The sequence below is a fragment of the Osmerus mordax genome, chromosome 23 (assembly GCF_038355195.1).
Source record: "Osmerus mordax isolate fOsmMor3 chromosome 23, fOsmMor3.pri, whole genome shotgun sequence".
NCBI classification, from domain to species: Eukaryota; Metazoa; Chordata; class Actinopteri; order Osmeriformes; family Osmeridae; genus Osmerus; species Osmerus mordax.
The window spans coordinates 2,789,552-2,807,803 of record NC_090072.1 but is presented as its reverse complement, the minus strand read 5'-3'; the positions used below and the strand labels follow the sequence as shown (position 1 = coordinate 2,807,803).

Below are 18,252 nucleotides of genomic sequence, written 5' to 3'. Positions count from 1 at the left end.
AGAATCCCCATCAGGTGGCGACCTCACACCACATGGCGTTGGGCGCGTGTAACGCCCCTTTTGAAACTAGCGATATCAGACATCGTATGCATTTCTAACAGTTGCTGAGTCACTTTTAAGGGAAAAGCCTGCTGTTCAATTCAGATACAAAAATTGGACTGTGTTCAGATCGTGTATCTCTAGACTTCTGCACAGGTTGCAAACCACGTGACACAATGCGGAAGCTGGCACAATTGTAGTAGAAAAGGGGAGGATACAGAAGTGAATGTTCGCAGGTGGTCGGAATAAACTACACAGTTTGACTCCAGCGCCCCACTTTGTCCTACGGCAGCGTTTACAGTGCAAAGACGCACGATCCTCCAATAAACAGATTCTGAACTGCGAGGTAAGTTGCAGACCAATATTTGACCATTTACTTTAATCAACTTGGTCCTAACTTTGTGACAGTGTGTATTCGACAGTCGTTTCCGTCAGGGTTTTCTGCCATGGTTACTCAAAATGCATTCGGTAATGAGTCAAATAAGGCTTACGTTTTATCAGATATGTGTTAAAGACAATGATCAATGGACCACAATATTTTAAATCATTTCAAGCAGCGACGCACTGTCCTTCCTATCTTGTCCTAATTAGGCATTATTGAGCAACATTAACGCAGACACTCGCCTGAATTGATCTCGTAGCTGGTGTGTTTTCGTTTGATAAAGGAGAGCATTTACGTAACCCCACACAACAAACAAACACGAGAATCGTATGATATTGTTTTTTTCCCATGGACTTAAAAAAAAGAAGTCTCACTTGGCGTCTGTTATTTCAATTGTCGGCCACAGCATGATGACGAAGCTTTGGGTTTTATCATAGTTTGCTTCAAAAATCACTCGCTGTATTTCAATATCAAGACCTTAAACTCCTTAAATGTAGAAAAAAGACACTTAAATAGCCTACTGAAAATCTCAACTTCAGATTCTTCACCACCTGATTACGTTAATGAACACTGAGCCTCAGGCAAAACTGTCCATTCATATCAACTCATTGTTTACTGTGGGTGCCCTAAGTATACGTTAATCGTGGATGTTGTGTTTAGGGTCACATCGGGTCCAGATCCTTCTAATGTCTCAGTTACACAACAATCGTCTTCCTATATGATGCAGCTCTCCATTAGTTGTCATATGTCCAGTATGTCTGTCCTCCTGTAAGCAAAGTCTACAGACATTTAGTCATTTAGCAGATGCTGTTATCCAGAGCGACTTACAGTAAGTACAGGGACATTCCCCAGAGGCAAGTAGGGTGAAGTGCCTTGCCCAAGGACACAACGTCATAGGCCTGGCGGGGAATCGAACCGGCAACCTTCTGATTACTATACCGATTCCCTAACCGCTCAGCCACCTGACTCCCTACAGACAGTGCTTTCTTCAGCCTGGCTGGGATTTCAGAAAAAGGGGTTGGTTAGCCTATATATCTACATGTCCCATGTGGCATTTTCTAATGATAGTGACCCATCTAGCTTTTCCTGCGATCACTGACACATTACACTGGGCTTACATGGAGAGAGACGGGGATCTGTGCCGATGTCATTTTACTGAACACTCTTGTTCACTGTCCATGTCTGTTGTGCTGCTTCTTCGCTGGGTGAGAAAGAGATGAACTGTCAAGATTCGTGGGTCCTTGTCCTCCTCTTTCCCAGGCTCTCCTGAACTAGAGGGAGGAAGTTAAAGATCACGATTCCGCACATCTGTGAAGGTCCATCACCCCCAAATCCTGGTACTCCCTAGAAATTCAAAGATCTCAAGAGTACTAGAGTACTGTGGTGTCCCCTGGTTTACAGGTCAAGTCCCTTGACTCTCAGTCTTTCGGATTCAGCCAGACTGTCCAGTCTTGGACAGTGGAAAACAATGGTCGATTTATCTCGACCAGCTAATCTAAAACGTGCGTCTTATCAACCGATAACGGTAGCTTTAGTTTTGCTCAAATGTTGCACTTGTTTCTTTTATCTACAACCATGGCCCGAGGCCTTTATAACTCTTCACCTAAATATTAGCCTGACTTCAAAGGTCCAGTTTGAACTCTTATCCTCTTAAATGTTTGCTGTTGTTTTATCCTGTATTTTTTTATTTAGTATCTGCCAGTAGTACATATGCTCTCTGCAGGACATGCACATCTGTGCTGTCTGCCTGTTCCCACCCTCATGCTAACCTGGGGCTCAGATTTACTCAGACAAACACCAGCTTGCTTTAAAATCAGCATTCATTTCCTGATTTCATTTGGTGGCTTTGCCCATTTCCCCCCCTTCGTCTGAAATATGAGTATCAGTGAAGTTGTTATCGTGAACGCTCGACCAATGCTTTTGAAAAGACTGAATTTATTTCAAATAAAGATGACCCACCACTCCTTACTTATACTGGGTAATCTACTCCCCCCCCCTCTATTTAACCATGGTAATCTGGGATATCATCCCTTCTTTTTTTGTTTTTTTTCTCCCTTCTTTGTAAATCTTCCAGGGTGTATTTGAGGCCAGCCAGTGTTGAGAGAGATGAGCGTGCTGTGACCATCAGGGGGACTAAGACAGACACCGGGAGTTTGTGGAAGTGCCTGTGTGAGGATGGCTTCAGCCAGAAAGAGTAAGTACTAAACTATCCACACTTCTTGTAAACGTTGAACAGTTACCTGATATGTTTAGGGTAGAGCTCTGAGAAACCAACGACCTTTGACCTCCTGCCTCCCCCATCCCTGGGGGACCTTAGGAATGCAGTCTTTCTAGAACCTAAACAAATAGAAATGGATTGTAGTAGTGAATCAGTGTATCGATATATAATCCTTTTTATAACTGTAACCTTTTTCCCTGTGAATTTATTACTGTTCTTTGTCTGTTCTAGTATGAAGCTTGGTTAGGACCTCAAATTGACAGACAGAACCGATACCACACAATTGCTATGAATCATCTCTCCATGCATAAATTAACTTGGAATAATTCTATTATTGCATCCAGGAAGTCTTAATCATTATTTAACCCAGACAGTCTATATCAGTTACCCTGGTTGTGCTGTCCTGTGTTTCTCATGATATTATGTGTGGCTTTCTATCAAGATAGTGTCATTCACTGACTGGCTGCATGGCCACTTAACTCTTTCTTGTTGTTGAATTCCTCTTCTAAGATGTTCTACCGGTTAAACTACCGGTCAACACGTATGAACATGATTGGTGTTTAGGAGAGCATTAAACCCCAGTTGTGCAGGTTTTACCATCAAGTCATGGACTACTTCAATCTTGAAGGAGTTGTGGCGTGATTTATGTGGAAACGTAATAAATTGAATCTTTTTTGGTGGTAAATTTCAGAGGCTTTGTTGCAGCATGACAAGAGATTCTGGCTCAGACCCTGTATGCCATTGGCTTAATTTGCCTTTATCTAATCTAAATTAAATAATTTCTAGTTTTGAGAGACGGTTTTATTTAGTCGTGTGTTCATCAGAGGCAGAATGAACAGGAAGACGGCCTGGAAGCTCAGAGGAAACAGACCAGATAAGGTGCCAGTTTGTGACTCAACATGTTTTTACTGTTGGGGTCATTAATACGTGTCACAGCCCCTCCCCCCCTTCCTTCCCCCAGGTGGAGCTAGGGTCTTTTGTTGGTGCTCGAAAGACCAGTGCCTGTGTCTTTGTTCTGCTTTGATAAGGTTACTGAACAGGAGCAATCACTGTCTAAGCTGGCCTTCTATGCGGATGCTCATTTGGACGATGCATTTCTGTATTTAATTTGTTTTCCCTCTTCTCCCTACAAGAGTAAAGATATTCTACGGTAGGGGATCTGGGGAACTGAAAGGTACTTGCAGACACATCAGTAGTTTACAAAGGCAGTTACCATGGTTATCAGGGAAAGTTAACGATTTGACAATAGATTGTCGCTCAAAGTGTTCAGGCTCAATGGGAACTGCCTCTTGTTCTCTGGAGGGAAAGGCATGGGAAGAGACGGAGAGAGACAGACAAAGACAGAGGATGGGGACAGAGGAGTCAGATGCAGAGATAAATTGCGGGGGTAGAGAGAGGAAGGGGAGAGAGAGGAAGGGGAGATAGAGGAAGGGGAGATAGAGGATGGGTAGAGAGAGGAAGGGGAGAGAGAGGAAGGGGAGATAAAGGAAGGGGAGAGAGAGTAAGAGTGAGGGATGAGGGGGCAAAGGGGAAAACCCTCCACCGAAAACGAAAATGATGAGACCCAACAGACAGATTAAATGTCAGGAGAGACGGAGAAAGATTACTTTTGGAGACACCGGAGAGAGATAGAGAGAGGGAGAGAGGGTACTGAGGCTAGCTCTCTGTGTGTGTGAGATAGAGAGAGGGAGAGAGGGTACTGAGGCTAGCTCTCTGTGTGTGTGAGATAGAGAGACTGGGTTGCAAGCTAGTTGCTGTCCTGGTGTCCTCCCCCTCAGTGGACTGGGCTGCTGGCCAGAAAATGTGGATTATCTGGCCTGTCTAAAAGGGCACTGGTCTCTCAGTCCCGTGGTAATGAGACACAGGCAGCACCGCCCCTGGCACCCTCGTCATCATCTAACCAGAGAGTGTGTGTGTGTGTGCGCGCGTGTGTGTGTGAGTGACCACGGCATCATCCTCATCAACTGAACTAACTGACCAAACAATGAAGCTTTACAGACACACTTAACTCACTTTTAGGCAGGCATAAAGTACCTCCCACATCTACAGCTATAAACCTGAAGGGTAGACTAAATGAGATGACTGCCTGCCATATACTATCTCTATCTCCAGTTTTAATATCCTCTTACTTCACTGATCCCGTGCATATTGACAGTTGCATAACCTCCCCTCCAATCACTCACCGTGGCCCAGATAGTAAAACATAAACAAATTGGAGTTAATGTCAGTATGTTTCAGTGATTGACAGTATATTTTTGTAATTTACTGAAGATACCAGTCTAAATTCACCACCATCAGTGCCTGATAAGACTATATTGTTAATGTATTTTGCCACATTCAAGATATGACCTGGCACATTGTCTAGTTTGGTCTTGGAGACAGCGTAAAGTCAAACTTCTCTTTTAGTAACTACTCGTTGTGATTCCTGCAATGTGTTCCAACTGCTGTGTCAGCATGTTCGTGGCCAGAAAACTATTATATTTTAACCCTTGTGTTATTTTCGGGTCATTCTGACCCATCAGTCGTTGTGACCCACCGTCGTATTGCGACAACTTTACCACATACAAAAACAAAGTGAAGCTTTTTACCGTTGGGCTGTCTCAGACCCCCCACATTGCGAAGGTTAAAAGAAAATTATTTGTTTTTGTATTGGGTAAAATTGGGTAAACACAACAATGGTTCGTTATGAACCTTTGGGTCATGTGACCCGAAGGAAGCACGAGGGTTAAGGAAGTGGTGGGCTGCTTATGGGTCGTTTGAGTGATTGTGTTTAAGAGCAGTTTGGCAGTGTGGTGGTGAGGTGAGTAGCAGGGCATGATTTACAACCAAACAAGTTCATACACCAACACGCGCACACACTCATCTACATGCACACGTTTACCTACACACACACATCTATGCACACATGCATCTACGCGCAAGTCATGGAATAACAGTCACATAAATCATGAAAACATTTTTTTTTAATGGAATAACATGACATTTTGAAGACTTGATTGTAAATTAATTGCATTTTTGTAAATCTCTTGAGCACTCTGTCAAAGGGTCTGGAAAAACTCAAATCCTTGAGGAAATAATGTCAAGTCAAGAAGTTTAGACAATATTTAACCTTAAAAACAAGACTTGTGTAGATGGAGACAAGAAAGAAAATATTGTTTTATTAAGACATCGACAGAGTTCAAATTCTTATAGGAATCCTTCTGTTTTTAAATAAACATCTGCTTGTCATCGAGGATAGAGCACCAGCAATAAAATGTCACACAGACAACAGAGTTGTTTGGATGTGCAGAGGTTAGGCCTGTTCATATCTGCTCTTCCTGTGGATCGCAGCTTGGGGTTATGGCAGCTGTAGTCCAGGCTTGTCTTCATACGTGGTGTTATTAGCCCTGGCTCTTATTATTGAGGCTTATTATTATTATTATTATTATTGTCCCTTTCAAGAAATGATCTTCGAACTTATATTACACGTTGCTTCGTCCTTATCTTTGGCTTTATTAAAATGTAGCCAAGCCTTTGACCGCTTAGTACGTTCAGCCATCGTAGCTAGCAACAAAATGAGAAATAAGTAGGGCGTGAACAAATTAAATTCTTCTTCTTTTAGTTTAAAGGCGGTTGACAGGCCATTCAATTGAATTTAGTAATTCTATTAGACAATCGATGTACGTTTGTGCATCAGTGATTTGATTTAAATGACATAACTTATCTCTCGAGACATAAGTTGCATTATATTAGCCTACCTAGTCTCGATAGCGGTATCGATAAGCTCGGACCTTATTGATCTTCTGGTTTTGACAAATTTGGAACGGGGTCCTTACAGAATCGGGTATCGATCCCCATCGCTAGCTGTAGTCCAAGCTTGTCTTCATACGTGGCGTTATTAGGAGGCGTCTCTTGCTCTCGCGCTCCCTTTTCTAGTTTTCCCTCTCACTATCCTGCGCTCTCTCTGTCTCTGTCAGTTCAGTTCAAAGGACTTTATTGGCATGAAAACAACAATTGTTCATATTGCCAAAGCAACGTCGAATTACAGAAATATTCATCAATTCATCAATCATGGCCTTATATATACTTGTATTTCATACACTCACATACAGAGAGACACACACGGCAGTTAAACATATACATACGTGTAACTACACCACACAGGTGTACAACTTGTATCCAGGTTATTATTATGTCTCTTGCTTTCACTGCCTCAAGCCCACTCTTGTTATTTACCCTTAAGGTGTTGACTACAGGTGCGGTCATATGTAGACATGCTGCCTTCTGTTTTGCATTCCATGTCTTTTCTACATCTCACCCTCACTCGCAGTATCCCTTCTCTGACCTGTTCTCACTCACTCCTGCTCTCTCTCTCTCTCGCTCTCGCTCTCTCTCTCTCTCTCGCTCTCCTAGATGAGAACACTACTGAGAGTGATAAAGGGTTGTGATTGGGGCTCAGAGGCTCTTGGAGCTCTCAAGGTGCCAGCTTGGATTTAAATAATTACTGCCTGCGTGTGGTCCATTGTGTTTTCAAGAGATTGTGATTCTATATCCAGGCTTTCACCTGTTCTTTCATTGGCTTTAATATAATGACTGTGTGTGTGCGCGTGTGTGTGTGTGACACTGTACTAAGTCCTGTTGCTCTGCCCCCAGAATCCACAGAGAAGACGGGGGGCGTGCGTTTCTCAGAGGAAGCGTTCGCTGCCCCCTCCCATGTGCACTTTGACGAGAAACTGCACGACTCGGTCGTCATGGTGATCCCGGAACCCGATGGCAACTTCCTGGTCAAGGTGAGTGTTTTTTTTGTTTTGTTGTTGGATGGATTAAGGGTCGGCGTTGTGGTTTCCACCGACGTTACTCTCCATCAGTACCCGTTCGTTCATTAGCGGTTCAGTCTCTCATCCTTGGTCCTTGCCCCAGAACAGCCAGTGCCAGTCTTAAGTTCAACCCCCCCCTCCGTGTGTTAGAGCTGTAATAAGTTTAACCTGCGTGACTATGAAGATCAAAAGTTTTCTCTCTCATCTGGGCTAATCTGCTGGATGTGGCCTGAAGGCTCGGGGCGAGGATGTCAGCTCCTCTCCTCCTCTCTTCTCCCTCCTCAACCCCCTACCTGTCGTGAAATCAATCATACCTCTGTTAAATCATTTACATAACTCGTCTCATTATTTAGTGTCATCACCCTTTGACATTTCTTAATCTAAATATCATAAAGATGTCAAAGTTGACTTGAACCCCCTTCAGTCTTGCCCCACTGGCTCTTGTTGTTCCCACACGTGGTTGCTGGGTTGCTGGGTGGCTGGAGGCCTGGACACTGTGGAGGACTACCAGACAGGGCAGTCTGGCTGCATGGAGATTTGTCAACAACACCTACAGCAGTCCCCCTCAGGATAAATCATACATACACGTCTTTTATAAACTCCAGGTTCAACTGCCATCAGAGTCGCATTGTAGACACAGTGCATAAATGAGAGAGAGTATGTGTGTGTGTGTGTGTGTGGGGGGGTGCATACTGCATACATAATGTGTGTGTGTGTGTGCATAAGAGTCAAGAGCCACACTCGTTCCAGCCGATCACAGTGTGTCGAGTACAGCAGGGAGCGTGGGTGTGTACGGTTCTAAGGCCCTCTTTGATTCAGTTGCCCCGGAGTGGGAACCGGGGGTCCGCCGGCCTGCTGAATGAGCCGTGTGCCGGAACCGAGGGGGTTGCCATGGAGACGGGGAAGAGTGGTGGTGGTGGTGGTGGGGAGGGGTGGGGAGGGGTGGTGGGGAGGGGAGGGGAGGGGTGGTGGGGAGGGGTGGGGAGGGGAGGGGAGGGGTGTGCATTCAAGACTTTTGATAGGGTTGGGAAGGAGTGTGGGATGAAAAATGGAAGGCATAACTATACTGTTACACATAGCTGCATGATTTAGCTCCTTGTTCTCCCATTGTTCTCTCCCTTTCTCATCTGCTTTCTTTCCTCGTTCCCCTGTCTATCTGTTTGTTTGGTTAGTGATTAAGAGTGCTGTCAGCTGGTGGCTGGATTGTTTGCGCTTACAATTCTTGCTGGAAGAGCTGAAGCTTATCTTAGGCTCCCTTGCTGCTCTCTCTCTCGCTTGCTCATTCACCTTCTATATCTCTTTCTCCCCCTCTCTCTGGATTATTTTCTCTTTTTCTTGGTATCCTCTTCGCCTCCAGCTGTTTGTTTGCTCTGCGTTTCACTTTCATGTTTCTGAGATCTTTCTCCATGCCAGTTCTCTCCCTCTTTCACTGTGTCCAACTCCTATTTCAGTTGAATGTACTGCATATATCAAGAGCATGATTCCAGAGACCAAATGCCATCAAATCATAGATCTTTATTGATTCACAGTGTTCCATACTCCAATCTGACCCCCTGTCACCTCTCTCTCTCTCTCTCTCTCTCTCTCTCTCTCTCTCTCTCTCTCTCTCTCTCTCTCTCTCTCTCTCTCTCTCGCGTTCTTCCTTGCTGTCTCCTTTTCCTTTTCTTTTTTCCTCCTCTCCCTCCCTGGCTCTCCTAGGTTGGCTTCCTGAAGACCCAGCACAAGTATGAGATTGTCTTTAACCTGCCGGAGGTCCCCTCCCTGGGGAAGGAGGTGTGCCCTGCCCCCATCCCCAATCCTCACCTCCGCATCACAGACATATCCCCAGGAGCAGACGGTAGGTCTCACCCTCCATCGCTCCCTCTTTCCATCCCTTTATCCCTCCCTCTCTGCATGACCAGTCGGTGCTCCATGATGTAGGCCTACGATATCTAGGTTGAAATAGTGCTGGGTTTGTTATCCATTAACCAGCAAATTGTATGACTAATAATTGAACGACATTTGAAACTACATTAATTTACAGTCTTTTCTGGACCGTTAGAGTTTGGTCTTTTATGTTCACAAACGGGACCAGTTGGAAAATGTAAACTATGTATAATCCTCACCATTGATTTGAAACAGACCTTTAGCTGTGAACCCGCCCTAAAAGCAAGAGGGTGTTGAAATTTGGGGGATTTCCATGATGATAATTTCATCACCTACCTCACATGGCTATTACAACACACTTTTCTACGAACTGAACGGAGCCTATTAACCTCTACAGCCTTCTCATGACCTGCTGGTCTGTGTGCGTGTGTGTGTGTGTGTGCGTGTGTGTGTGTGTGCGTGTCTGTGTCTGTGTCTGTGTCTGTGTGGGTATAATATTTATGATCCTCTCAGAAATGTTTAATGACCTCCCAGTGTTCTTCCTCTGTGGTTAACTGTTAGCTCCCTTGGTGGGCTGACTGTGTGTCTGTCTGTCCCCGGTCCAATCAGTACACACACTCAGTCTTTTCTCTCTTTCCTCCTGTTATCTTCCTTACTCTTCCCTTCTCTTCATTTCCATTCATTTATTATCCTCTTCCTCCCTCTTTCATCTCTGCCTTCCCTCTACTGTCTGTTGTCCCTCTCTCCTCTCTCTCAATCTGTCCTCCTCCTCATCCATTCTTTTCTTCCCCTCTCTCTCCCTCCTTCTCCCCTTCTCCTCTCCCTCTCTCTCCCCTTCTCCTCTCCCCCTCTCTCCCTCTCTTTCCTCTCCCCTTCTCCACTCCTTCCCCTCTCACCCCCTCTTCCTCTCCTCCCTCTCTCTCCCTCCTCTCCCTCTCTCTCTCCCTCTCTTTCCTCTCTCCTTCCCCTCTCAACCCCTCTCCTCTCCTCCCTCTCTCTCTCTCTCTCCTCTCCCAGGGGGTTTAAGGGTGACGTGTGAGTACGTGGCCCAACATGAGGGGGTGCTCTGTGAGGAGGTGCTGCTGGTGAGCGAGACCAAGGAGGACGTGTGCATCAGGGTCAAAGTTCACGCCAGAGTCATGGGTAAGGACCTCGGACCAGACGCATCCAACACAAACAACATGGCTGTTGTTTGTTTGTGTTGAACGTCCAATAGCAGCAAATAGCAACTGCTTTTAAACACAGCTACATTCAGCTACCACCGAAGAGTGTTCTATTCTTTAACTGTCATTATTTATTCTTTTAGTTTTTTTTCTCCAATTTGCAGGAATGGGAAGTGGGGGGGCACTTGATGGTGTGCTGCTGCCCCCTTATGGTGGCTAAGGACCGGTTCAAGCATTAGTAGATCAGCTTAATAATAGCTTCCATACAAGTCAAATCACTACCAAGTGGTGTGCTGTAGACTCTTTCGCTTACTCATCATGACAGTCAACATTTAAATGCGTCTAGTGGTCTCTCTCTGTCTTCTGCGCTTTGCCGCCCTGGAACGAACCAGTAATTAATTTGCTTTCAGCCAGCGTTTGTTCTCCATAATTTTTTTTGCTGTCTGGATAGTTTGAAACAGAGTGGCAGTGTGAATTAGAAATATGCGTTTGTGTCAGCAGATGGGGGTTGGGGGCGGGGATGTGTGTGTGTGTTTGTGTGTGAGAGAGTGTTTCATTCCCATGGTGCAGACCTGAACATCTGTGTGGATGCTGTCCGTGCGTGCTGAGGCCAGGAGGGTGCTGAGTATCTTAAGCCTCTTATTCTACCAGTGCTGCCTGACCAACACTACTGCAGCCCCAGACTGCACACTGGGGGGATATGTTACAGATGAATTACACTGTTTTTCATGTTGACATCCCCTCCCCTTCCCAAACCCCCCCCCCCCTTCTTCGATCTACCCTCCTCGGTCTGTGTCTCTGTCTCTTGTCTCTCTTTCTGCCCTCCCCCTGATTTCTCATTTAAATTATATTTCTATCTCTCTCTCTCTCTCTCTGTCTGGCACTGTCCTACACCCACTCTCCTACACTCCCTCTTGCTCTTACACACACACACACACACAATATTGCTCTCTCTCTCCAACTCCCTCTGTATCCTCTCCCTCCCCCCTCTCTCCTGCAGACCGCCACCATGGTACCCCTATGCTGTTGGAGGGAGTGCGCTGCGTGGGAGCAGAGCTGGAGTACGACTCTGAACAAAGTGACTGGCAAGGATTTGATTAGAAGAGATCTCGAGAACTGCCACCCAACATTCTCCCAAGCACACACACGTACACACATACACAACACAAACACACACTGGCACGAATACACACACAAAAGACTGTGTCACGTGTGACATTTCACCTTATCCTCAATCATCCCGACATGCCCTTGATTCTTAAGGAGACCAGGGCAGACAGTGGACAATGGTTTAATCTGTCTGAACCAGAACAGGAATGACATGAATACCTAAGGTATATCTAACACAAGCCTGATTTCCTCTCAAATAGATTTATTTACTTATACTTATTTAAAACTACTTTGAATGTTACTCTGGTACTGCTTCTGTGTGTTTGTATGGTCTCTCAGTCATGGATCTAATACTCAGACATCATGAGTTTGTCAGTCTTCAACATTGTTTTGAGACTTATCCAGCCTATTATAGTTAATAATTATCTCCAAGTAAAATCTGTCTCCCAAGGGCCGTCGTGACTCACTCCTACCACTGGGGGGCGCTCAATACCTCACTGTGCTCGCCTCTGAGAAATGTGCGCGATTGTTTAATCCTTTTTGGGGACTTGGTTTTCCATTTTAAATGCAAGTGCCTATTTTGCTCTCCAGTTAAAAGCTTTTAAATTTTTTCAGCTCCCAGGGCTTTCAAAAAGTCTGTTTTTATCAAATACAATTTTACATTTAGAAAAAATATATATATTTTGACATGACTCGTGAAATAATTGATTGAGTGCATGATTGATTGGCAGCATGAGATACTGGGTGGGCAGAATTCAACACTACACCCCTTATAGACGTTCCCTCCTCTCTCCCCCTTTCAAATGGATCCTGTGTCACAAATCAACACAAATATCCTAATCTTACCATCTTCATGTCCCCTCTATGTGCTTTAGATGAGTTCCGCCTTAAAGTATTTTGGGGGTGATTTCTGGTAAATGTAGTCTGTTGCAAAGAAGCCTGTCTGCTGGTCTTGCACCATGACAGACCAGAGATATCCTGGTTGAGTGTTTGGAGTAGGATTAGGGGTGTGGGGAAAAACATCCTAATTTGTGAAGCAACTGTCCAGCCAGGAATGTAGCATCTAGAATTAGTCGATACTGTGTTCCCTGTGTTTGTGTGACAGTCTTTCCGTGTTTTTCTTATGCCATGAATGAAATAATAAATGGTACTGTTGAACAGAAAGTTGCTTTCTTTTTTTCCCCATATTGCAGGATGTAGTTCAAAGTGCATCCTCTAGAGGGCAATCAGCACCACAACTTGATAAGGGAGAGACTGGCGATAAGGTCTGGTAACCCAGTTCAGGGAGAAGGAGGTGGCATTCTGAGAATTTAATAATCCTGGGGTCATGGAAGTGTTTATCCTGTGTGTGTGTATCTACGTATCTACTCTTATTTCCGTACAGATTCACACAGTCACACAGACCCATTTCCAACCCAGTCCTTTGTCATGCCCCCTTGGGCAGAGCCAGCTACCCCCACCCCCCACCCCCAGAAGCTCAGACATGTCCTACTGTCTTACACCCCTGACCTAAAACACTGCTGGGGCAGAGCTGTGATCCAGTATGTCCTTACTAACAGAGAGGACTCTATCTCTGTTCTCCAGTCTTCATGGAAGCAGACACTCAAGGCTGGGCTGTCTGCTTCCTGACAGAACCGATCTGTAATTCGCAGGTGTGTGTGTGTGTGTGTCAAGTGCTCAAGTGTTTCCATGGTGATGGTGTCAAAAATGTACATGTTTCATCCGGTCGCCCCGCCTGTTGTCACCCCTTCACGGCTCCTTGATCAACTTCCTGGTTTCCGTCTCTGTCGCCACTGAGGACAGGCCAGGGCAGCTGGCCATTTTGGAAGCCAGGGACTAAACACCAGGTGCATTGTGGGTGAAAAGAAGGCATGTGTGTGTGTGTGTGTGTGTGTGTGTGTGTGTGTGTGTGTGTGTGTGTGTGTGTGTGTGTGTGTGTGTGTGTGTGTGTGTGTGTGTATGAAATATGTGAGTCCACAGAGTTCAACATGAGGATGTGGATATGTACTATTTCCACTCATACAAAAGTTTATGTGTATTTTGTGCTATGACGAGCTTATAGAACACTGACATCATACTACGTCAGTGGGTGAGCCCAATAATACAATTTACACAAATGGATAAAATGAATTGGCCTACATAACATTTTTATACTCAAATTCTATCAAGCTTTTAAAGTAGGCCTATGACAAAGTTCAACTTAACTTACCAAAGACCTATTTATGGTGTACATTATTTGTTCAGATGTTTTACATTGAAAACAAAACCTGCTTTTCTTTCAGTGCTTATTTTGATTGGGAAAGAGGCCAGTTCTGAAGGTATTTTATTTAGTAGTTGTACAGTAGTTACAACAAATATGATTGTTCAATATTCCACTGCATAAACTGACAGGCGCAAACTCGGAGCACTGATTCGGAACTCTAGTTTCACCATCTACGCATTTTTAAATTCGTTTCTACTCTTGATCCTGTTCAGCCTATGGTCTGAACTTCTCTGTCACCGACCGTCAGGGAGGAGGGGATCCCTCACTGAATTAGTCTTCCCAAGCCTTCGTCCGTTTTTTCTGCGTTTTCCTGGGAGTTTTCCTTGTCTTCCTTGATGGTTTGGGATGCAGTTATATTAGCATGTGTGAAGCACTCTGGGACATTGCGTGTAAAAAAAGCTTTGCTGTACAAAAAAAAGGAAAAGGCTATGTTTGTATTTTTTGGAAGACGTTTACTGTCTATACATTTAATCGAAGTTACGTTGGAATTATTTAGATTCAATACAACTTTTTCCGTTGCTATACTCACTTATAATTTAAAACAAGAATATGTAAGCTACATGAATGTTTGTTTTCACGTGAATAGGCCTATTACACGACCTTTAAAAAAAGAGGCTATCTCAGTAGGCATATATATAACAGTAGGCTACCTCTAAAACAAGTGCCTAGGCTGTATGAGATTTGTGAGAAAGACAAGGCTGTTTCAAAAATAGTTGGCCTGATTGAACGGTTTTAGAGATTATAGTGTTCAGAAATTAAGACTTTCAATGTTTTTTTGGTTGGGTATTCATAAGGTTTGTCTGTCTTAAATTATATATATGTATATCTTAAATTAAACGGCTTCCCTATGGAGGCCGTTTCTCTCTCGGTCTGGATAAGAGCGTCTGCTAAATGACTAAATGTAAAAACATGGGCTAAACTTTTATTTCGTTTGACACTAGACGTTGTGAGTATTTGCTCTTCGAAGTAATTTAAAAATGAAGTCTATAAACTCTATAAAGTTTCCATTTACTTTGCCACTATTCTGAAATATAATGACATAATACGATGAAATATGACAAGGCCTTTATGACTCAACTTCTGTCCGTGGCCCGTTGGGGCCCTTTGGACCTCTGAAAGTCTAGAAAGGATGAATGTTCGGTCTTACCGTTCGGTGGGGCAAGGATGGAACCACACGTAGCTATCTGGACTTAATAAGTAGGCTATATATTCAATTCAACACTATTCAATTTGTCTTTTCGGTTGGAGGTAAGTATGCTGTCGGAGCGAATGGCTATATGTCCACAGAGACTGGGATATTATCATACAGCCTAATCGTCACCCAGCGGTCCAACAGTGTGACACATGTCAGCGGGGCTGGCACAGCCTTGTTTTATGTTCACGCATCACCTACGGTGATGGTGCGCCCCCCCCCCCCCCTCTCTCTCTCGTTAATTTTAATATATCTGCAATGAATAGAACGATGCCCCTGGAGCTTTGTTCTGTTCAAACGGAGAGCGCCGCCCCGTGTGTTAGCGTATAGCCTGCCGCCCCTGCGGGCCGAGCTGGACCCATACAGAGTGGCAGCCTGACACCCTCTCGTCTCTATTCCGGCGAGCTAAAACATTTTGACAGTTGAAACAGAGCCAGGTGCAAAATGAAAATATTAAGTGAGACACATTGAAGATAGGCCTACAGATACAAGCCTAGCCTACTGAATGATGGTTTAAGTTCACACAGTTGAGTAGCCCATCCATGGCGATATCAAACAGTGGAATCTATTCTAATGAGGAAGAGCTTTAGGCTATATGTGACTGCGGTCCTCAGGGAAATTACCTATTTCACCTTCATTCGAGACCCTTTAGCCTATTAATTATTTGTAAATTAAGTTTAACATTGTTGGCCTTCGGTTTCCATAAACTCTAATGCTGTTCCTGGAGTTTGGGCCTATACTTAGCCTTCAGCTGGTCAGTGTTTTGCCGTATTAGCCGTCCGCCTTTGCAAGCAGACAGACGGTTTTGTACACGCGAGGTCTCCTTAAATTCTTGTAGAGCTTTGGGTGGAGTTGTAGAGTGTGAACTCTGAATGGCCTAGTTCCCTCCCTGTGACCCACTGGATTACTGTAATCTCTGTTGATTGATCTTATTGATCAGATTCATCCATTCCTCAAGGACACCAAGCAGACAGGGGACTACGCAACCTAAAACCGACTGGTAAAGGCCACGTTCTGTAGCGCATAGACTTAGCATATAACTTATATAACTTATAGCCTATGTATCCCAGTCATTTTCGTTGGAAATATATGGATCGTGTTAGAAAAGAGGGAACATTTTGGGTCAGGAAAAAATAAAGACTTGTGCCAGGGCCTAATTTAAGGTTACAAAACAGTAGAGCTGCTTTCTGGCCTATAGGATTTAGCATTTAGAGTCACTTCACGCCCACAGTATAGAGATATGAAGGCATTTTGATCTAAAGGCCTGTCATTGATCCTAAAAATGTCACAATGTTACAATACACATTAAACAGTAGGGCTAAATATATTAATGTTTAGATCTACAATACAATTGCCCATTAAAGGGCAATTTATATAGCTTAATGCCTGACGTAAACATATTAAACGCAAAACTTTGCCCCAAAGTCTTTGGGTAATGGACATGTTTTCAGCCTAGGCCTATCTTAACCCTACGAATGCAATTGGAACCGTTTTCAGTATGTGTAGCCTAGCCTATACCTATAATTTGTTGATATGACTCAATATAAATGAAACAGGCCTACATATTGTGAGTGTGCGTGCGCAACGCATAGGTTTACAGATTGAGATAGAGGGAGAGAGCGTGTGAGAGTGTGTATGTGTATGTCTGTATAGTTGATGTAGCAATCAGCCTGTTCTTGTCTAGCTGGTGAGTGCGACGGTGATTGACAGGTCTATTCACTGGATCCACAGATTAAGGCCGCTGAGACACATAATGAGCCATTTCTACGTCCAGTAATTGTCACCTTAAAACATGGCAAAACTGTAGCCTAATTATATAATGCTATTCATTCAGAGAGTGTTGCGCTTTAAAGATAGTTCAACTGCATCCACAGGCCCAAACAGTCAAACCACCTGCTGTTGTCTTCATGTTGTTTCCACCAGTAGAACTGCAGTCAAAACAATAAGACCGGCTGTAGGGTAGTCTATAATCAACAAGATTGGTGGCCATTGAGAAAATGTCTATTCAGAGTAGACTACATTGGCGAACACGTTATAGGCTATTTAAAAATTAGGATAGCGTTTATATTTCTAGAGTTGCCTATAGGCCTATATGCCCTGGACTGGACATATATTTGGAATGTATTCGGAAGGGCTGTAGACAATGGAGTCCGTGCTGTTTGTAGTATAGGCTAACTGATAGGCTAAATGAACAGAGCTCCAATATCAAAAAATTATACGGCATGACTAGGATTTGATTTAATAAATAGTCTACTGATAACGTGAGCGTCTCAAGAAAAAGTTATTGAAGTTCTAGTTCCAGTAAAATAAATAGCTTATTTTTACAGTTATATTCTTTCTTTAGTTTATGTAGTTAACGCCATAAAAACCTTTCTGTAGGCTATGGAAAGCTTAATCAAACAGCGCCTCAAAACTATGACAGGAGACAAATATCAAATATGCCTAAATGCATGAAAAAGGACTCTGTAGCAGACAGAGACAGAAATGTGATAGACAAATGACGTTACCTCCTAAAACCAACATGTTCTGTCATAGTCAACATGCATTTATTTGGTCCGTAAACTTGGTCATTTTGGTCAAAATGTATTACTAATACAAACAGTTTAATACGTGCATGGTACTCTGTATGAGGCCTTTAATATATAAGATATGCCTGTCTTTAAAAAAACTTTTCACGTAGGCTATTACTACACATTGTAGGGCAGGCTATTGTTGGCGAATTAGCGGGATATGCCTAACGAATAAATGCACATTTATTTTTGCATCTAGATATATATTAAAAGTAAAAAAAAATAAAAAAACGTAATAAAACCGTAATATTCCTTTCGCATTTAGTTAACGCCAAAAAAAACAGTGTCGGTTTTCTGTAGGCAATTGAAAGCTTAATCAAACACCAAAACTGAATTTCTAGCCAATCACAAGCGAAACCTCGTAAACCGGAAGTTACGTATGACGTGACTGCCACTTTAAAGTGCTCCCTGCTACTATCATATTCATCACAGGAATGTGTTACAGCCTTGACCAGACGACACTACTATCATCCACATGATTTGAAAACCATGACAGAATGATGAAAGCGAATGGCACAGTCGAGACTTAATTTGTTTTGACTAAACAGCTATAGCAATTTCACTGTTTTATTACCCCCCTCCTCATGGTTTGCAAAACAGATATCGGTGCGCTCTCCAGTTGAAGACGCCGAGCAGTCCTCCAAACCAAAAGC

At 43.7% G+C, this 18,252-nt stretch overlaps 1 protein-coding gene across 1 annotated transcript; it reads left to right on the top strand.

The window, feature by feature from the left end:
* Window positions 1-246: 246 nt before the first annotated feature.
* Window positions 247-11,718, top strand: LOC136967593 (adipose secreted signaling protein). Its single transcript, XM_067261434.1, has 6 exons — window positions 247-385; window positions 2,496-2,615; window positions 7,272-7,408; window positions 9,134-9,272; window positions 10,319-10,444; window positions 11,465-11,718. The coding sequence occupies exons 2-6, from the start codon at window positions 2,597-2,599 to the stop codon at window positions 11,563-11,565; spliced, it is 522 nt and encodes a 173-aa protein (XP_067117535.1). The 5' UTR covers window positions 247-385; window positions 2,496-2,596; the 3' UTR covers window positions 11,566-11,718.
* The last annotated feature ends 6,534 nt before the right edge of the window (window positions 11,719-18,252 follow it).